The sequence below is a fragment of the Rhea pennata genome, chromosome 9 (genome assembly GCF_028389875.1).
Source record: "Rhea pennata isolate bPtePen1 chromosome 9, bPtePen1.pri, whole genome shotgun sequence".
Classification (NCBI taxonomy): domain Eukaryota; kingdom Metazoa; phylum Chordata; class Aves; order Rheiformes; family Rheidae; genus Rhea; species Rhea pennata.
In genome coordinates this window covers 29029812-29051188 of record NC_084671.1, presented here as the reverse complement: position 1 = coordinate 29051188, position 21377 = coordinate 29029812, and the positions used below count along the sequence as shown (strand labels likewise).

The 21377-nt window shown below is 47.4% G+C and overlaps 2 protein-coding genes across 3 annotated transcripts; both read right to left on the bottom strand.

Moving 5' to 3' along the window:
- Positions 1-594: 594 nt before the first annotated feature.
- LOC134144216 (small ubiquitin-related modifier 3) lies at positions 595-5934 on the bottom strand. 2 transcript variants are annotated; one of them, XM_062582988.1, is made up of 4 exons: positions 5617-5934; positions 4700-4828; positions 2871-2942; positions 595-2104 (listed from the first exon to the last, which is right to left on the bottom strand). In XM_062582988.1, exons 1-4 carry the CDS (start codon positions 5635-5637, stop codon positions 2042-2044), a joined length of 285 nt encoding a protein of 94 aa, XP_062438972.1. In that variant the 5' UTR covers positions 5638-5934; the 3' UTR covers positions 595-2041. The 2 variants fall into 2 exon arrangements, with proteins under 2 accessions (XP_062438972.1, XP_062438971.1); XM_062582987.1 differs by lacking the exon at positions 5617-5934 and adding an exon at positions 5153-5251.
- Positions 5935-9659: 3725 nt separating this feature from the next.
- Positions 9660-21156, bottom strand: PTTG1IP (PTTG1 interacting protein). The gene is made up of 7 exons (XM_062583168.1): positions 21053-21156; positions 17217-17269; positions 15919-16027; positions 12769-12871; positions 12591-12656; positions 12082-12128; positions 9660-10518 (listed from the first exon to the last, which is right to left on the bottom strand). The coding sequence occupies exons 1-7, from the start codon at positions 21138-21140 to the stop codon at positions 10475-10477; spliced, it is 510 nt and encodes a 169-aa protein (XP_062439152.1). The 5' UTR covers positions 21141-21156; the 3' UTR covers positions 9660-10474.
- Between the last annotated feature and the right edge of the window lie 221 nt (positions 21157-21377).

The window sequence follows — 21377 nt, the reverse complement described above, 5'->3', positions numbered from 1 at the left end:
ATGGAATAACTTCTGCCAGAGCTCACCACGTAAACTTCTCTCGGAGGCTTTCGCTTCACAGGCCTGTCCAGATTGTATCACCTTTTAGAAGAGCCACTGCAGGCAGGAAAAGCAGCAAAAAAGTGCAGCTGCATCACAGGCAAGGGAGGGGAGAGACAGAAAGAAGTTCAAATTGTTTTATTCCACAGAAAAATGCCTCAGTAAGCCTGGAATTTTGTTGCTAAGGGAGGTATTTAGTAGACACTCAAGTGATTTATACCTAGCCATGTTTTTTTTTAAATCTTAAAGTTTCCAAACCTGATCTCTGAAGAACTCAAATATACCACTGCTGTGTAATCAGCCATATTCAACTGATATTCCTCCTTAGTAGACAGTAATACACCTTGAATGACTGTCTGAAGGAGATATTCCTTTACATTAATATTACCCATCCTTGACCTATGCATATTATGAACTGCACAACCACTTAGCGTAATTGTATTTTAAGTGTAAGGCTTGCAAGACACACAGGGAAGGAAAAACAACAGCGCTTCAGCAGCCCAGTATCAAGTAAAAGCAACCGGAACACAACAGCATTAAGCGTAAACCAAGAGACAGAGTACCAAACTATATTTACTGTATACAATAGTAAAGGACAACAAATAATGTACAAATTGGTGAATAAACAATGAGATCTACAGGATATCCCACCCTAACCCATACACAATAAAATGGAAAAAAGGAAATAAGGACCTTTTCAGCAAGATTTCAAGCAAGCAGGAGATGATCTAACAATGTCAAATTGGTCAGGTAAATATAAAAGGCAGATAATGACCTCATCAAGCAGCAATGGACAACCTATTGAAGGACAATAGGATGACCTTTTTAAAAATTCACTTGAAATAGATTTCACACTTCATAAGGAGCTCAAACTCATCGCATAAATGCATTTAAAATTTCATACATTTTGGGAAGGAGTAGAGCAGAAATTTGTTGCAAGATTTTTTTTATATATATATATATATATATGTATGTATACACACACACACTCACACACACACACGCACGTACTTCCTTGCTTACCAGGCTCTTGACAGCTTTTCTGCACATACAGCTTGGTGACACTAAAAGCATATTTTTTTCTCATTTATAGATCAAGTTTATCTACCAAAGACAAGTATTAAAAAGAAACCTGAGGCCACCTATTTCTAGTACCAACTGAGAAATAAAGATACAGTTTCCGGAGTCGTATTAAAGGGAACAGAGAAAAGTTACAAATTCATCTTAGTAAACGAGTAAGGTTGCAGTGACGGGCTTCTTTTTTTATAGACTTACAGAACGCAAAATACTGCTGTTCTATCATGAGCATTAGATTTGGACTAGCTGTTCTGATAACTCCACTTCCAACAATAATTCAGGACAATTCTCATTTCTGCATGAAAAAAGTACATTTCAGTCAACTTTATCATATTATGACAACGCACACGTAAATTTGCAGTATTTCAAACTCTGACTCTATACTAAGCATTGTATCTGCATATACAGGCCCTGTGTCATAGGCTTAAGAGTTCTGAAATAACTGTGTTTATAACATACTAAAAATTTTTAAAGTCAGCTGCTCTTTTCCTCCTCTTAGCCATATTTTAAGAGGAAACTTCTCACAATAGGCATAAAAATATACTGAATTATTTATATGATTTGTGGGGCAAGAACAACAAGAGCCAGGAATGAACACATCCTAAAACATAGATGAATATTTAGGCCACAGGTGTAAAGAAAAAAAAAAGATAACAGCAGATAGACAATGCATATTACTTAATCTGAACTTAAATCAAATTGGCCCAATTTAAGATATAATCCCTGCAGATAACGTTTTGACTTGCACACACAGTACGTCAAAGACAAGAAAGCAATTTTGGTAAATGTCCTCTTAAGTTTTAGAAGCATCCTGTGTGATCGGCATGTTCATTTGTTTACTATTTAATAGCAAATCCAAGGACAGATGAAGGAGGGAGGTGTGATGAGGATCCTTAAATTCCTCTTCTCAAAAGGATGGCATTTCTTAACACACTCCACCCGTCTGCTGTTGAAACACGTCAATAGTGTCTTCATCTTCCATCTCCAGCTGTTAGATTAATATACAAAATATAAAACTTGAAATATACAGGTCTACAGTTACAAAAGCATTTAGCTCGCTATTCCCAAACATTACTAATAATTAAACACTTAGTGTGCAATTTTAATGCTGTACTAAACTTTTTCCATCACTCTCTCCAGACAGGGCACCCCATCTGTAAGCCTAGAAAGCCAAGCACTTTCAGCCAGCAGCCCAAGGGCACACTTCACCCAGCTACATGCAGAACATAATCCCATAACCTCCTCTGTCTTCATCTGAGTGTCACCAAGACCGATACAGGTTTTCGAAGCACACTTGTTGGTCAGACCAAACGCAACAATTTAGCACCTACTACAATAAAGCACCTCAGCCAAGCATGTTTCTTCTGTTCTTGCTGCAGGCCTCGTCAATGCAAAAAAACTCCCAAATTCTCAGCATTACCAGTGCTGACAGCAGCAGCAGCAGCCTTTTTAGGGGCAATAATTGCTCAAATCAGGCTGAAGCAGAAGTAGGAAGACAGAGCTCCAGCACTGTTCAGGGGACCTAACCACAATGGCACTCAGGTGCCAGCTATTTCAGCATCAGTGTCACCATGAGTAGTGAAAAAATTCAAAGGAAAAATATCCCAGCCTAGACAAATTATTTGGAATGCACTAAGCTTATGACAATGGTCTTATAATCAAAATGACTCAGAAATACTTTAATCTACGTGCAGACATCAAAACATTTTTATAATAATCTGCAATAAAACTGAAGGGTTTTTTTTTTGTCATACCTGTGCAGGTGTGTCTGCTTCATTAATTGGTTGTCCATCAAATCTGAATCTAATCTGCCTCATTGACAAGCCCTGCAAGTTTGAAATAATTAATTTGAAATACCACATTTTTGTTATTGAACGTAAAAATAACATTTTCTCACTTACTGTCAGAACAAATACTAAAAAAAATAAGATTCAAAAAAATTAAATAGACAGGAAACTTATGCCTCTATCTTACTATATAGCTAGTAAGGTAAAGAGGAATTCCTATATAAATAGAAAGCAGAGCTATTTAGATTGATTTCCCAAAGCAGCTATTGCCACAGCAAGGACACTATATGAAATAACAGGTGTTTGTTTGGCACCTGGTTCCAGTCTAAATTCTGGTACCTGCTCTGCAAGGTACAAATATCAATAATCGATGACAAGCAAGAAAGCAATATCTAAGTTCAAGAAAGGCAGAAAGGAAGAAATGCCAAGGAGGTAAAGACAAGGAAAAAAAAGAAATATTAACAGGAAGGGATATAATTGAGATCAATCAAAACACAATTCTATCAAGTCTCAGGGGGCAGGACAGAAAATAATGACAATTTTTTCTTATGCAGTCAGAAAAGTAACAGTAACAAGAAAAGGAAACATGAAGCAAAAATTGTCTGAGGAAAAAAACTTGCAGGCCTTTATGAAGATTTTTACTTGAAGGAGTCATTAATAAAAACACTAGGCCTTTTAAGGGTTAGACTTAAGTTAGTGAGTTAACGTCGCCCTTAAAACCTTTGTTGAACTCACGAGAGAATCAAATTATGACAGTGTTTAATCACATGATACAGTCTTTATTTCCTGCCTCAGTGATCTAAGTCTTTGTTTTGCCCTCTAAAATCCTTTGAAACCCTTGTGCTACTCAGACTTGTTTCCAATCACACAGATGCAAAAGCTCCCCATACGTCTTCTAAGACAATACTATATTTAGTTCTCATAGCATAACATCACTCAGGCATAAGACAGGGCAGAACACAGCACTCAGGTGAGCAAAGAAAGGATTCCACATATATCAGACACAGAGTGATGCCTGCATACAAAATGTCACTCCTCTTCTGGAAGCCATTCACACTCCTTTCTTTTTTTGTGCTGCCTAATACAGTGCAGCAGTAGTTCAACTACTCAGAACTACAAGCTCAAGAATGGGGCTGTCAGGGTAAATCACTCTTCCATATAACTGAGGACTGCACCAAAACAGTCTCCTACACAAAGCAGCTTCCTGCCACCTGTGGAATGCAGCAATCACAAGCATGGAGCAGGCAGTGGAAGACAGGTGAAAGCAGGAGGAAAGAAATTGTAAATGAGAAAAGTTGCATCATTTGTTTTCTTGACATTTTCCAAAATGAAAACACAGACTGTATAAAGTAAATAAAGATTTCACAGATGATAAAACCGAGGGTTATGAAGCTAAAGATTCCTACTGTCACATAGTAATTTAATCTCAGAGCCAAGATGAGAACTGAAAAAATTCTGACTCCTAGTATCATTATCAGGGGAATATTTTAGAAATCTAGGAGCACACAAAGAGGAACAGGCAATTTTCACCAACTTAAGCATTAAAATCTTTTTTGTCAGTTAGGATGTTAAGCCTAGGCGCCAAAGCTTAAGTCTTTACTCTCCTATGCTTTTGTACAAACAGGCATACTCACTCTCTGATGCACTGATATTTATAATGTTCCAGAAAGAAAAACAGTGGAATTTCCATATTGCCAAGGACTCTTCCTCATGGGAAGAGGAGAGTCACAAGCAGCACAAAGAACCCGCTGCAGAACCAGGCCATAACCTGCAAAAGCAGTGTCTGATGTACATACCTGCCTCTCACAATAGGCCTTCATCAGCTTGCTTAAAGGTGTGTGCCTTTTTATTTTGAACTGGACCACAGAACCATCCTGGCCAGCAACTTTTAGATTGATGTGATCGTTCTCTGTTTTTACTCCTTCCTGAACAAAATTAGATAAAAGGGCAGAATATAGTGAGCGAAGCATTGCTTTGAATAAAACTGATCTAAAGACTCCATTAAAAAACAGTAATAAAGCTCTCAACCATCAGAAAGTTTTCTTCTTGTTTATAAAGGGAGGATGTTCGCCACAGCACATTGGGACAGGAAAGAGGGAACAGTTGGACATTAACAGTTTTGCAGTTATCAATTGCAAAAAAAAAAAAGTAATAGGGGAAAAGTAAAAAACTGCAAAATTAGTTTAAGTACAGAAGAGATTCCAGCATATCCGCCTGCCTCTTTAGGTAATAGAGATTGCTTTTATTACCTGGATGCCACCTGAAAATAAACTGCCGAGACATGCCGCCGCACAAACTCCACTTGCACGCCCTTCAGTTTTTTTCCCCATTTACGAACTACGCACACGCCTAGCATCACAAAGATGAGATGACTATACTACTAAATAATTTTCCTCTGGAAAGCCCCCGATTTTGCAGTTCCCACTCAGCGACAAAGTTCAAGGGACTTCCACGGGAGCCCACCTCCCCGACGCTGCCTGCCAGCACGGGACGCCCCCACTCAGCCCTCCATCTTGGCCCTGCCTGCCATCCCGGGTGTATGCGTGGGGGGAACGGTGGCGGGGCGGGGCTGGGCAGCCTCCTCACCGGGAGACCCTGCGCTGCCGTTCTGGCGGCCCCCGCCGAAAAAGCCTCCCCCTCTGGCGGCCTCGAGCCTCGCCCCGCCACGGCCCACTTGGACGGCGAAGGGGAAGCCGGGTCCGCCGCGCCTCACCTTGGGCTTCTCTTCCGACATGGCGGCGGGGACGGGACGGGGGGGAGGGGGGGGGAAGGGGGGAGGGGAGGGGAAGGCGGCGCGCGCGCGCGCGCGCTGAGGGCAACGGCCCGCGCGCTCGACTCCCGCCGCCAGCCGCCAACCGCCCGCGAGCGCGAGCGCGCGCGCCCCGCCTCGCCCCCTTCTCCCCCCTCCCCCCACCGTGGCCGCCGCGCCAGCGGCCCCGATTGGCCGCCGCTCGGTGTCACGTGGGGAGCGGTGCGCGCGCGCGCGCGACGGCGGGAGGCTGCCCCTCGGCCGGGGTGGGGGGGGAAGGGCGGGAGTGAGGGAGCGCGCGCCGTTCGGAGGCAGCTCTAGAAAGTGCGTCACGGGGACCCGGAAGCGCGCGAGAGGGGCGGGGCCGCGGGTGGGGGAGGGGCGGGGCCCCCTTCCCCCGCTCCCCGCGCCCGCCGTGACAGGCAGCCGCCCACCTCGTGCTTCGGCATGGCGGGGGCGGCTGTGGAGGGGTATTTGCAACCCAGCCGCTTCCGCGCGGCAGAAGGGGAAGGCAGCCCACTGCCAGCAGAGACCCTGTGAAAAGGGGCCAGCCGGCTCCTTGCTCATCGTTTCCCTGTTTTCCCGCTTTCATGTCAGCTTTCCGGTGCCTGTAGGGGTCCAAGGCGCCACAGCCATTCACAGATGCACTTGGCTGCTGGGTAAATCCAGCTGCGTTCAAACCCAACCCCCCAAGTGGGATGGGATTGTGCATCTGTGCACAAGTTTGCCTTTCCTCATCCCCATTGGGGAGGAGCGAGGGCTGAGCAGCAAGGACGGAGAGAATAAAGCTTTACCCCTCCTACCCCCAGCCCTTTCCCTCTCTTCCCAAGGGGAGAGTTCAGCAGCACAGGAGCCTTCCGTCTCCATTGCTTGAAAGAGCCATGTCTGATACCAGCAGTCACCTGGAGAGGGGAGCGTGGCACCCACGCTGGTTACATGTGCAAAGAGGATCATTTGAAGCCTCTTGAGTAGTTTCTCCTGTCCACCGCCCGGACGACACAGGCACAGGGTGGGGAAGTGCCACTCCTGATCACGCATGGCCTGTGTGTCACTGCAGAGCTTGACTTTCAACAGCCAGCCACAACTCACCTGTCCCTCAGAGTCACCAGACTCACGGAGCTGGAATTTACAGCCCAGATCTTATCTGCATATTTAATTTCTTTCAGGAAGTTTTTTTTTTTTTTTATCCCTTCTAGTACCCACCTTTCCTATTAAATAGGAGAGCAGTCCAGGTAGAGGCAGCCTCCATCTCTTCCAGGGCCACCCTTTGCTCACTGGCCTCAGCTGCCCCCTTCAGCATGCTTCAGCACCTCCAGCCCCAAAGCGCAGACCCACTCAGCCATGCCCTGCGCTACAAATCAGCCCAGCACCAGCTTCATCCTGCACATTTCCTTATGCAGGGCAGTCCTGTAGGCGATCACAACACTGTAGGTGTGACTGTCCCCTGGCTCAGGGCCAACTTCCCATTTGCACCCTTTAAATCTGTTCCTCTGACGTTTTTTTTCTCACATTCTCCAAGCGCATGTCATCCTTGGCCATGCATGCAGTGCTTAATGAAGCAAGCTCTCGGGTCATTGGCTATGGCACTCGCTGGACTGCTGTCTCCATCCGTACAGACATCTCCCTCCAGCCCCAGAGCAGGTGCCAGGTACAGCACGCAGTGGCCTGAGTACAGGGACTCAGTCCTCATAAAGGCTCTTCCCCAGACACCAGACTCCACAGCCTGATCTTTGCATTTCCTATTTGCAAAGCACTAGGATTAGGAGACACTTCCCCAGACAAATGGCTCTGACTCTGCTAGTCCCCTCTCCTTTCAAACGCAGATAAGAGTAAGATGGGTATTTCGTCTTCCAGCAGCTTTGAAGCAAAGGAGATGTTTGTTATGCTTGGGAGAGCAAATTGCCTGTAGCATGCCCTAACTTCTCCATTCCACATGCCCACCCTACATTCAGCTGACAATTCACATATTCCTGCCAGGGCTGTTAGTGCGGGCATATTTCCTTCTCCAGAGTTGGGCAGGCAGCTCAGAGAAGCATAAGACCCCAGCTTCACCCCTTCACCTTCAACCATCTGAGTCAAAGGGGTTGCCAGCTTTTCAGTCTCATGTCAGCCATGTGATACAATCACAAAACAATCGGAAAAATTAACAGAAACTCCATGATAGGCTAGTAGAGACACATGCAGGTGAGAGATGCTAGAGCCCAGTATGAGCACAGAGGACAGTGCTTCTGCTCAGCTGCAGCCAGGCAGGACACTGATAACCACTGCTCTCCGGGCAACATGTCATGCTGTCTGCTGGTAAGCACCTGTAATCCTAGAAAGCAGTCAAACTTCATCCATGCAGGGAAACTCTTCTATAGAGAAGGCAGTTCCCTCTGCCCTGGTTAAGCAGATGAGGACAGAGTAGACTGGGCATGGAGTCCTCTCCCCATGCTTTGAGAGGGGAACCTGGCTACAGGGATCCTTCAACCCTGCTGTTTTCAAAGCCACCACCATTGCATGCCAGGAACCATGGTGGGGGACAGCATCAGCTGAAGCACTTGTAGCCTGAGGAACTCCCACTTCACTGCAGGTCAGTCTTAAGGGATCTTACCTGCCTCCCACCACACCAGCAGAAACTGCTTGGCTTGGCAGGAAGGAACATAGCTCATCACAACCCGGGAGAGGCAAAGGCAGGAGGTACAAACCTCGTGCTCAACACCCACAGTGCTAACAGCTATACAGTTCAGCACCAGCTGCCTCCATGCATTGCTCATGACTAAACAAAGAACCAGTTGGGCCCTCTGTATGTTCAGTCAGCTGGGCAACAAAAAAACCCTCCAGGCCAGCATACTCAGTTAAACAGAAGTGAATCATGATCTTCATCTGTTTTCACTCGCCCTTACCATCCCCCATGCTTAGGTTTCCATGAGCATAAGACAGGTTGCACAAGGAGATCTCAAATCAAGTGCAGGACACGGAGGGGGCTCTTAAAGCATCATTTCCCAGACATACACAATTAGACACACTTTGCTGTCACCTCCTCCCACCTCACCTCTAGGAGCACTTATGGCTCTTAAGCTCTCACAAGCTTGGCCAAGAGAAGCTGAGCAAGCAGGAGCCTTGCAGCCTCTACTGGGGGAAAGATTGGGAAAACTGTATCATCCCCAGGCACAGCAGCTGTCAGCCATAGCACCCACTGCCTCATACCCAGCCTATCCAATGGACTAGGACAGAAGATGAAGAGAAAGCACCCACAAGAGCTTGACAACCCCAACTCGACTCTTTGTACCTCTCCTTCTGATGCTGCACTCTGAAGCCTAGTTTGCATAACTCAGGTTACACACCTAATCTCATTCAGCATTGGTCAAGTCATTCATTTACTGTTTCTATCATCTGAAGCAGAGTATCTTCTGGCAGCAGATACAAAGTCAGATCAGATTGAAAGTTACCTGCAAGTCTTACACATCTATTCAGTTCAGGCAAAAGGAAGTCAGATTCTTGCACCTACTGAGGAGCTCTACGCAGTTATAGCACAGCTCAGGAACAGCAGCAAGGTTTCACAGACGGTTTAGTTTAACCAAGTCCAGAGTTCAGTTCAAACTGTGTCTTACAGCCCTCTGGTCTGGTAAGTTTGGCAATTCAAATCAAGCATTTTAGGCAAGCCTCAGGAGATAGGGGACAATCTTAGTATTTTCCCATGTTACTCCTGTCAGCAGCATTATCAGAAACGCTTCAAGCTCTCCCAAAGATCTGATTCATTTCATAACAAGCAGCTCATCCATCCCCAGCCAATTTTTCCAGGACACTATCAAACATACATCTTGGTCAACTGACCTCAATTCTCAGACCCAAAGAGCCAGGTTCAAGAAAGAGTGCAGTAGCATGTCTATCAGCCAGCCTGGTACAGCAAGACTGCCATAGCCAGGGCAATTTAACATAGTGAGGACTCTCAATGAATAGTTAGCAGCAGTGTCTGCCAAGCTATACTTCATGTGGAAGCAGAATTAAATTCTTTCAGACTCGAGTAGTAATCAAATCAATTTAATACATTGCCAACATATTGCAGTTGCATCTGAATCCCATAGTATTGCTATCAGCTTTGGCTGTCAGAAGCCCAGGAGAAGATCTAGAAAGGCACGCAGAGGTAGAAGAGTTGTAGAGTTTCCCCAGATTAGCTCTAAGTGAGAGTGTGCAAGCGGGGCCTTCTCATGAAGGCCCAAGATAATTAGAAGTTTGTGCTTTTTGAAAGGAATAGTAATGTGCACAGACAACACAGGCATTTGGAATAACTGCTAAGGCCTTGTTCTGACCAATAGGTCAAGTAACCCTTGCTAACTTTTGCCTATACTAGAAGAGGAAAGAAAGAGGGAGACAAAAGCCTCACTCAGTGTGAACAGCTGTTTAGTGAGGAAGGAGCAAGGAAGATGCACAAGGTTGCTTCTGCCCTTGGCAGGGAATAAGGATGGTTATTTGCATTGTTTTGGACTCAATTAGCAACCAAGGGGTGAGTGAGAAGAAATATTCATGTGTTTAGTTCTCCAATATTGCCACCAAGTTTTCCTGCACAAATCTTCAGAAGGGGCTCCAAACACTGCAATGGAAAAAAATAGCAAGGCTAGGTATCCCTGTTTGGTCTTGCTACTACAGTAAAACACTGGAGTAAATTGAGTATCCAGAGTGGGGAGTAACAGTATCACTGAGTATTTGACCCATCTTTTGTGGCAAGGGAAACTGGAAGTGGCATCTCTGTGATTTGCTTTTGGTAGGTGAAATCTAGAGTCCTTGTGGCTCTGTGCAGGAGGGCACTGTCCATCTGTGCTGGGCAGATCAGGAGATGCTGTTAATTCTCAAATTTTGCGTAAGGGTTTTCTTCCTTAAACAGGCCTGCAAGAGAAGAGATTCATTCAGACATCCAGGAGCTTACTAGGCATTTCAGTCTCAGCAGCAGCAAGTCTACTCTTGGTAACAGTTCCATTATTCCTGTCTTTTGAGGGTGCAGGTAGTGCTGTCCTTCTGAAAGCAAAAACCTGTTCTTTCTTGAGCTGTGAAGAGCTGTACATGTAGTCAGCTGTATCTAGCATAGCTCTTACTTTAATCTCCCCCTCTGCACAGCAGAGATCCATTAAGAAATTCTGCCTGATGGCAAAACTCCTTTCACAGCAGTCCACGTAAAGCAGCCCTACTGTTCTTTCAAAGCATCCCTTCTGCATGCTCTGTATGTCGAACTGGACATGAAAGCAAAAGCCCCAAAGCCCCATCACAAATGAAATTAAAGCTATTCTTAGAAGTGATTCCCTGCTCTCACATTCTCACAAAACAGGAGAGAGCAGAGCAAAGAACACAAGCCTGACTTCTGAGCCATAGCAACAAGCCTCTGTCACCAAGCCACTATGATGGCTGCTTTCCCAGCTCCAACACCTTTAAGAAAAAAATCTCTGCTCTTCTGGCTGTTCAAGATGCAAATTCTGCAGTCAGGCTTGCAGCAAGACAAAGCCTTGGCATGGCAAGACATGGCTCTTCCATTTCCAAGAGTAGGTGTCTTGGCTTGAAGTCCTCCTTAGGGCACTGCTTTACCTGCTCTGCCCCCCACCACAGCAGCCAGCACAGCCAGAGGCCCTCCAAGATCTTCCACCAAACCTGGCTCTGCAGCAGGCAGCAGTTACAGATGGAGAAAAGCTTTCCAGCTTTCCCTCTGCAGAACCCCCAAAGACAGAAACCACCATACTCACTGTGCACAAGTCAGACTACTCAGCACTCAGCCACACTCACAGTACACTGAGTGCATCTGGCAGCTCTCTAGTAAACAGACAGATGGCCAGGCAGTAGAGATACCTCCATCTGCTCAGAATGAAGGACAGTACAACCCCAAAAGCTTACACACTCCCCCAAAACTCAGAGTGGACTAAGCTACCTTCACAAGAAGTCTCTGCTTGCAGAGACTTACTCTCCAAACTCAGAAAGCCAGGTTCTTGCCTAACCCCGTTTTGTGTCAGAGCTGTAGGACACCACAAGCTCCCATCTATCCCTTCACCTCATGCTGTTTGCTCCCAGACTGCTTGGTGAACATGAGACTGCAGAAAGGCCATTTTTGAAGGACAGCAGCTTATGGCTAGTGCTATATGTATCAGCTTCTGCTTTTCCTCCCTCTTGTCACACCCACCAGTTTCTCTTATTCAGTGTCTTAAAAGGACACAGGTTCCATGGAGTGTTAAACAGTCCCCCTTTCCTGCCCCACAAATCAAGCAGTACTTGTATAAGACCACAAGCCATAACCAGAACATCTCTAGACTTGCGCCCAGAGGGCACCAGAGCAAGTCAGCAAGATGTGGGAAATGAAATTGTTTTCCCTGCTGGCCAATTGGTCCCAGATAGCTGTAACCACAGCAAGGAATATAGAGGTTGCTAGATCTAAAGTTTAGTTGGAATTGCTAGCATAAGCCACTGTACCATATTTTCTTCGAATTTCATCATGTCTTGATTTCATCTCTGCTCTCCTAGAAAAAAAAAAAAAAAAACATTTGTGATTGCAAAGACAAAAAAAATAAAGAAAAAAGAAAAAAAAGAACCACATCTCCCTGCTTCCTCCCAAATGAGGAAGCTCCAGGTTAACAGGTGTTTTTGGCATCAGAACCATCATAGTTCTTCGCCTCCTTGCACCTCCCTGCTTCCAAAAGATACAGGCAAGCACCAGAGGCCAGCGCATGTGAACAGCCCTCAGGAAATTTGCAGGGGATACACACAGTTGATGCTGTATCCACAAGTCATAGCAGAAAGATTTTGCTCATGAGGTTTACACTCACGCTGAGGCTGAATCAGCCACTTACTGTACATGCCAGGCCACACACCCCTTCTTGACATGGCATTTGAAACAGCACAGGCAGGAGTCAAGCTATTCTGCAGCTTGATGCAGTGTTGGATTTGCTCGCACAGAAATAGCTGCTCCAGCAGAACCTCACCTCTCTTCTTGCCGCACCCTCCTCTTCTCTCGCTCTCTAGCAGCTCTCTCATCATCCTTGTCTGACCTGACAGACAGAACAGCCTGTTAGGTGCATTTGGCTCTCAGTTTCCACAGAAGTATGTGGTTGCATCTTAGCTACTCTTTGGGAAAAGAGGGAACAGCTTTAAAATACTTGCTTTTTGTTCTTTTTCCTACAACAGCAGCAGCAGCAGACACCCAACATAATAAGGATCATTCCGCCCACCACAGACATCACAATGATCAGGGCTTCGAAGTTCACTAAAAGATTTAACAAAAAAAACCATTTAGCACGCAAATATACAGCTGTCTGGAAGTCAGAACATTTACAACCACATAGCTACTGCCAACAGCAGCTTCACTGACTGGACTCAGGACGTGCATTCGAAGAGGCTGGGACACCTGTAGATACAATTCCCATTTTGCTCTCTACAGTTACACTAGGTGTTGGCACTGGTGTATATGCATCAATTCACTGTTTACAGCTGCTAGCCACAGCACTCAGTTACCAGCTACGAAGACAACGGCAAGGACAAATGCACTCAGGTCAAACTATGCCTGTTAAAAGTAACAAGTGAAGGATTGCTGCAGTTTGCACTTCCTGACTTCGGTTACTGCTACATTCCAGGTCACAGTAGATGTGAATTCAAGTCTGTGCCAAGCTGGAGGACAGAGTGCTTGAGCAGCTGTGAAGAAGGAACAAAGACATCTTAATCACTAACCCAAAGGACAAGTAACTCACCAAGAAAACAAACCCTGGAGATTTCAGTGCTGAGCCATAGCTTGCACTGGACTTACTGACCATAGGGACTAGCCTCAAAAGTCACCTTAGAACAGGCAATCAGTGACACTTACTAATTAAGAGGCACTTACTTATTCAGAGTTCCTGGGCTAGTGACAAAGTGAGGCAGGATTTGTGGAGTTTTATCAGTTCGGGTCCAGCAGTGCTGTGATTGCAGTACCAGCTCTGATTTGGCATCCACATGGCTGCTCCACATGCTGCACAGCACCAGTTCTACCCTGGGGTACTCAGGCAGGCTGGTCAGTCATGCACAGCATTAAACCCATGCAGAAATGCAGGTATTAGCTGGGACACAGCAGTAAATAAGTGGCTTCGAGGCCTGGACCCAGAGAATCAGTAGCTCTACTCAATTCTTATAGTAACTGTAGTATCTACTCCAGCCGTAGTCTATCTACATGCTACCCTGAAATCCTTTCCAGTGAAGGACAGAGGTTCCTTCCGAGTCTGATTTGGACTGTTCAGGGAAGTCCTGCTTGCGGAAGTAATTGCTTAAGGAGCCCCCACACCTGCAGTAGCCAAGTTTCAGAACTCCTAATACATCCTGAATTTGTTCAAAGCACTGCTCAGCTCCTTTCCTTCTCTGTGCAGCCCAGACAGCAAGCACAACAGAAATTTTTGAGCACTGCATATCTGTAACAGGGCATTTTGGAAGATGCCTGCCTGTCCCCTCACCTTAGAGGTTCAGCAACAGCAGGCTTGCTGGGGGTGCTCTACTCTGAGCTGACTCTGCCACTGAAGTTGCTTTTAAAACTTCCAGCTCCTGCCTACAAGGGAGAACTCCATTATGGCCAATGGTGCCATTTGGCTCTCAGCAACCTAGTTTCAGACATCAACTGTAGACAGCTGCTGTGGCCTAGCAGGCCACTGGGGACCAGTAAAATCAAAAATCTCAAAGCCACCAGCTTGCAAACACTCATGTCTGTCCCCTTAGGTGTGCAGGCCCTGTAAGACAGTCAATAGGTGGTTGTCATACACAGTTCTCTAGTAGTCATTCAGGAACACACGGAGGGTCTGCAGGCCAGTGCTCTAGATTTAGCTTTGAAAAGCAGGTATTTGAGATTGATTGTCAGAACTTCACATCCCTCGTTCAGTGTTACTGTCTGACTCGCTACACTGCAACAGATCTATGGAGTCTTTCAGGAGAGCATCCAAAATCCAAATGCTAGGAATCAGCAGCGTTAGGTGAGACAAAACAGTAAAGAGGCTCTTCATCTTAAAAGGGAAGTTTTACAACAACACTGGTCTATATCGGTGCTTCTGAAACATCTGGCTTTCCACGGTGAGCTTGAGGTTCAGCTCTTCCTCTCCCCATGGGCAGAGGTTTGTGATTGAGTACTGTGTACTCCTCCACCTGATAAAGACTTTGGAATTCACACACCACAAATGCAGACGCATTTAAGAGCTAATCACCCACAAAGTAATCTCCTCTAAAGCTAGTTTTGCAAGTTAAGGAATGTGCCCTGCTACAATGAAACCTTTTGTGAATCTACTCTAATACAAACTAGTATTTCACAGTCTTGCAAAAGCTTCAGGAAAATATATAGTATTGCTCACAAAGAGGAGATTCACCCTCCGTGAGAAAGGGGAGCAGCTTGTGCTTTGCTGCAGGTGGAAGAGACAGCCCAGTCTCAAGAACAACATATAGTTACGACCACAATTCAAGGGTGCCCAGACAGTGGACAGAAATGGAGAACCACCTCTTGCCTCTAACTCGCCTTCCTACCCCACTCTCTGAAAGCTGGGCCTCATCCAAGTGTGAGCATGCACTTATCCTAGTCTAAACAAGGCACTTTCTCCAGAATAACACCAAGGAACAGAATGGCCAAGCAAGAAACAGCACAGCCAAGACTGAGCTATCAGCCAGAAAAATCTCCTCAAGATAACTTGGCTCCAGATAGCTACTTCTACCACAGTTTATAGAGTACTAGTTTGGGAGGAGGAAAATTTGCATGTCCAGCACTATAACAAAGCCCTGGAGAAGACTCCTCACTAGTACTTCAAATAGCCTTAGTGAATGTTAAGAAACTGCCTGGGAAAGCAGCCATACAGCTAAAGTTAAAAAGACAAAAGCAGTGTAAAGAATAACGTCTTGCGTTCAGAGAGCAGAGCACAGCTGTTGGAGGGAAGTCACTGGTGTGCACAATTTGAGCCTTGGAAAGGGTTGCACAGGCAGCTGCCAGCTGTCTGCAGAGGACTTCAGTTGCTGTTACTAGGTGCTAGCACCATTTGGAAGCTTCCATCACATTAAAGCATGAGGAACATATTTAGAATAACTAAAGCCACATGGATCATTCTTTCCAGAAGACACGGTATTGTTCACACTTAGTTTTCTCACCCACGCTTCAGGAAGTTGCAGAATCCCAATCTTCTTAGGCAAGTCATTACTATAACGTGAGTAAGGCAAACAGGCAGGGGAAATCTCTCATTAACACCAGTGCAAGCAGCAATCAGTACTGTTCAGCAACAGCCACTAAAGCCAGTCATTCCCTAAGTGAAATCCACTTACCCCAGCAGACTCCCCAGCGGGCCGAGTGTAGTTCACAGAGGTCAGCTGGGGGAAGGATTCTTCGAACAGGGTACTCCATGCACTTCTGACTGCTGACACACCACAGGCACTGAGACACAAGACAGATAGTTGTGCATTACTGCTGTAGAGCGATACTGCTAGTTAGCTTTGCTCTGCTTTATTAGCTACAGCAACAACATCACCGCAGCCTAAGTCTTGGAGTTACTCAGGAGCAAAGTGAAAAGCCAAGTAACAGTTCTGTTCAGTCAGCAGAGTTATGTCAGGTTTTCCTACACCAGGAGAGACTGGCAAGGGGAACGCAGACTGCTGTAGCAAGTAAAGATTCTGAGAATACTTCACCTGGTTTGTGGCTAGTCAGTAATCACTAGATCCTTGGTGTTTATTCTCGGCAGCATTTCTGGGACAGGAACAAAGGCTTTAGGACAAGCCATTTGAAACAGAACTGCTGAACAGAAGATGTTCATGTGTGCCCTCACTAATCTTTCCCAGTAAGACCAAATGCAACAACTTACACTGTCTGCTTTGTATCTTCCTGGTGGCTACAACCCCTAGAGCCAGGGTTTAGTTGAGTTTAGTCAAACTGGCTCTAAGGCAGCTATGAAATTTGACTCACGTTCAAGTCTGCCAATATAAAAGGACACTCAATACCACAGTATTCAGATTGGTGGAGAGACAGCTCAGCTAGCCAGTCCTACACCCCAGCTACTTCACTGTGTGCATCCCTATGGCAATGGGGCTTCTTAAAGCGTCTAGCTGGCTGTATACTGCTATGTGACGAAATAAAGACAAAAGCCAACTGTTTCACATAAAGATTTGGGCAGGAAAGGACCTCCCAGAGGTCCCTCCTCCAATCTCCTGCTAGATGCAAGGTTACATTCAGAGCTGGATCAAAGCTCCTCAATTACTAGCACACAGGTACTCGTTTTCAATGCCAGAACACCGTGCCCTGTAGTTAAGTCTTCTAAACTCCTAGGACTCATCTGATCACAAGAAGCATCCCAAATGCTTGATGACAAGCTTAGCAATTCAATTACTTGAGTCAAGAAGCACATAATAAGAGCTGCGCAAAGTTTTTAGAAGCCTATTTACTCCTAGAGCGCTGAGGTGTTTGCCCTCTCACTGTCATGGGTGGGTGGCATTTGCAGCTTGTTCAAGACAGCTACAGAAGGGAGCACCCACCAGCTCCAGGAGAGGAAATTGCTCCTTTAACAGCCCTGCAGAGCACACATTGGGTTTTCAGGCATTTGGGAGGCTAGAGCTTTCCTTCTGCTACTTACAGTGACATTTTTCAGACACTCTTCACAGCTCCTGTTTGTATACTGATGACAAGCTGCAAAAAGGAAAAGGGACACCTCAGTACTTTCAAAAGCATCTCAGTGCTTCAAAACAGTGTTCCTCAGGAGCTGCTCCTGCTTGCCCCTTGCTTTGCAAGGGGCCAGAAATACTCCGGAAGGCTGTTATTCACAGGATACCAGCTGTAACGGAGTTAATGCTGCTGTAAAAGCTGTCAGCATTTCCAGGTTCAACACGCACTCAGTGTTACGGTAAGTCGTTGCATGCTGTTCTCTGCCTCAGGGTGCTTGGATTTATAGCCCAAGCCCACAGGAACATGCCAAGGGCAGACAGGCCAGCCCCTAGGCCCCACTGCCTGCAGGGCTCTTTACCCCAAGTCAGATGCAGGTCTCAGAGATGGTTGCAGCTTTGGACTCCTCATGCTGCTCCCTTCTCCCTTGAGCCCCGCAGTAGCATTGCTGTGGGGTGGAGCACAGCCTTTAGAGCCACCTCCCTTTTGCACATACAGCTTTTGCTCTGGAAGAGGGCAGACTGGCTTGTCCCAAGCCACTCCTCGTGAGGACAACTTGAACAGGTTTAACTACTTTCCCCCTCCTCAACATTTAAGGAACTAGTTTGTTTTACCAAGCTTAGATAGGTACGTGACTCCTTCTTACTGTGCATACACTATCCCTTCTGCCCTACTCAAAACAGCTACCGCAGAAGTAACTGTCACCAACTGAGCTGCCCATTCACAACACACTAATCTACAGAGCAGCAAACACAAAAGTACAGACACAAGACAAAGAAAAAGGCTATTCAAGCTGGAGGTTACAGACTCAAGCCATCAGCATGCAATTACTGAACAGATACCTGGAGAGCAGAGACAAGTAAAAAGTATGGGCAGCCCCTCTTGCTTTCAGGGCTAACAGCATCCAAAAGCCAGCTAAGTGGCAGCAACCACCATCACCTGTGACCTGCACTGCTGCAGATCTACATGCCCGATTCACATAACCAAGTTAATACTCAGGGTAACTACACATTAACAAAGCAGTGGGCCAAAAGACAGGTCATTTCTAGCAAGCACAATTTGCAACAAATTGGTCTCTGAAGCATTTCATTTACAAACCCAACCAGGTTCCCAGACAGGTGTTCTGAAAAGTGCCTGCTGTTCAATCAGCACCTGCGGAAGCAATCAACTGACATGGGGGGGGTCAAGTACTGCCCTTCAGCCTACCTTACCCATCAAACAAGCCATCTGGGGCTTCAGCAGGTCACACAAAGTTGCAGCTTCAACTCTCCTTTGAAAAGGAAAGTCAAGGTTTAACTACTAAAAAGATTTCCAATGGAGACCCACATACAAATCAATGCAAGTCATCTGCTGTGGCCACACTACAACAAAGCCCTGAACTGTGAACTCCTCTGCCTGGGTCTTCTCTAAAAACCAGAGCATCTGCTGTGGCAAGCATGCTATAGGACAGCTGAGGGGACACAAAGATAGGCTCAGCCTGAAGGGTCCCTGCTAGCACAAGGAGAAGCAATGGGACAGGCTATATAAGCACATACCACCAGATGAGAGCAATTCACACAAACTCCAAACAAGGAAGTTCCTACAAGGAAAAGCTGAAGCCAAAAGAAAAAAAAAGCACAACAGGAGATGAAGCATGACAACCAGGCAGGAGCATGCTTCTCCCAAGCTGCATACAAGAAGAAAAGCATTATACAGTTCAGCCATCTTCCTGGGTAGCAGGGTCTGTGTGCAGCTTGCTGTAGTGTTTGGTCTTTGAGAAGGTCTTGCTACAGGTAACTTGCTTGCCTTTTCACTGCTCCTTTCCTGGTGTCAGCAGTCCCAAGGAGAGTGCTTTGGGGCTCTCCCAGACCCTCAGGTAGAGATATTTGCCAGCCCTTGAGGATCAGCCATTTAAACTTCACACCTGCCAAAATAACCTAAGCATTAGCAAATTTGACTTTGCTTTTGGTGTTTGTCTTTTTTTCCCTGTTGTGTTAAAAATCTGCCTGAATACTCAAAGACTGGTGGAATAAGGCTCACTACCTTGTAGCATCTTAATCAGGAGAAAACCTGGTTCTAGATGTGCCTGTTCTGCCCAGTGGCCTGCCACACCCGCCAGCAGCAAAGTTGCTTTTACTCCTCTCAGCTGAAGGGAAGCCTCAGCTGCGATCCACCATCAACAAGCAGTCACATGCTCTGTGCAGCCCTTGAAACAAGTCAGCAATTTATTAACATAGCTCAGATAAGTGCGTTTACTCACCACTGAGAGGGCTGAGATTGCACACTTCTGATCAGATTTGAAGGGGAGTCTGTGAAGCTTCATCCTCACCACTTTTCTGACCACGGCCGCAAAAACATCAGAACAACTGTGCAACCCCTTACACCGTTTGCTTAAATGGAGTTATGAAAGAGCCCTTTCACATGCCAGGAGGCAATTGGAGACCAAAGGCAAGCTTGCAATTCTAGTGGGATTTCCTCCCAGCACCCAGCACTCTCTCCTGGGGGCTCTCTTCTCTTTTCTAGCACTTACACTTGCAATTCAGTCTCAATTTGTCAACAGAAAGCCAGCCTCTTAACGGCTATATGGGAACCGCCCCTCACTAGGATCTTAAAGCCTTTCAAAGCATTGGTTTTTGAAACTATAGCTTCAGAAGACAGCACAAGTATGGTCCATTGCATCCATGAGCTACAGCCAAGGCAGAGCTAGGAGAGAGGCTGCTGCACTCTAAGCACACCACCTCGAGAGGGCTATCCTCAAGCTCCAGGGCGTATCTACATCAGGCCAAGTGCCCTTGAACACTGGCTAACATTGCCCTGCCTTGAAAGCTGGTAATCCCAGGCATAGCTAACATTAAGTACTAATTCCCACAGCCAGCTTAGCCAGACTTAATGCCCCATTCTTGGCTCTGCATGAAACACTAGTGGGCTACGCACACGGACCACACACCCCAAGCCAAGTTTTGGGCCAGCACTTGTCTAAGTCAGGGAAAAGTTTTCTCTATCGCTGATGGTCTCCTATCATTTAGGCACCATCTCTTTCCATCTGAACCACTACTAAAAGCTTCCTGTATAATCTCAGTGCTTCACTACAACAGAACGGAAGCTAGTGACTGGAAGCAGAAGGAAGATACCAAAAAGCATGCTGCCTCCTTGCTTTCTTTTTAATTGGAGCCACCACACATCTTGCAGGGGCCAGGCCAGCACAAGGAGAACAAAAGCCAGCAAATCCGTACTCAGAAGATGGGGAGATTTCACTGGGATGCCTCTGGATAGAGCTTTCGCCAGCCTTACCTCTTGCCTCTTCTGTAAATGGCACAACACCCACGGAGCTAAGCTGTAGCCATCACCCGCGAAGAACAAGGGCCTGGCCCTGCACTGCTCCTTGGTACAGCACAATGCTGGTCAGATCCACTCTGCTCAGAGGCTCCTGGCTCCCCCAGCAAGTCCCCACCACCATCCTGAGCGAGGGTCTTCTCCAAAGAGGATCCTGTTGGGTTCTGGCTGCCTCGACAAATACACCCAGCTCACCCCCAAGATCTGGCCGAGCTGCTGACGGCCCTAAAAGCCTGGCTGCGTGGCAGCAGCTGCCACGATGCCAGCAGGCAAAGCCACGCACGCACCCGAGGGTCCCGTCCGGCGCCCTGCCCTCGACCCTGCCCGCACGGAGCCCCGGCCGCCGCGCCGCACGGGAGGCGCCGGAGGCGGCGGCCGGCTCCCGCCGCGGCGGGCCCCTGCCTTCGCACCTCGCTCCGGCCGCCGGCGCCCGCAGCGGGCCCCGCGCCGTGCCAACCGCCGCCAGCCGTCACCCCCCTCCCGGCCGCCGCCGCCTACCTGCCGCCGCCTCCTGCTGCGCGGCGGCCGCCAGCAGCGGCAGCAGCGCCAGGGCGGCGCCGAGCCGCAGCGGGGCAGCCGGCGCCATGGCGAGGCCTGGGCGAGCGCTGCCGCCGCGCTGTGTAGGGCCGGCAGCGGGGCGGGCCGGGCCGCGCCGCGCCGCCCCCGCGGCGGCGGCCGCGGCGCTCGCGGGGCGGCGGCTCGAGCGGCGCCTCCCGCCCGTAACCGGCAGCGCGGCGCCGCGGCGAGCCCGGCCGAAGCGGGGCTTGGCCTGCGGCCGCGGGCGCTGCTGGAGGCCGCGGGGCTGCGGAGGGGCTGCCCAGGC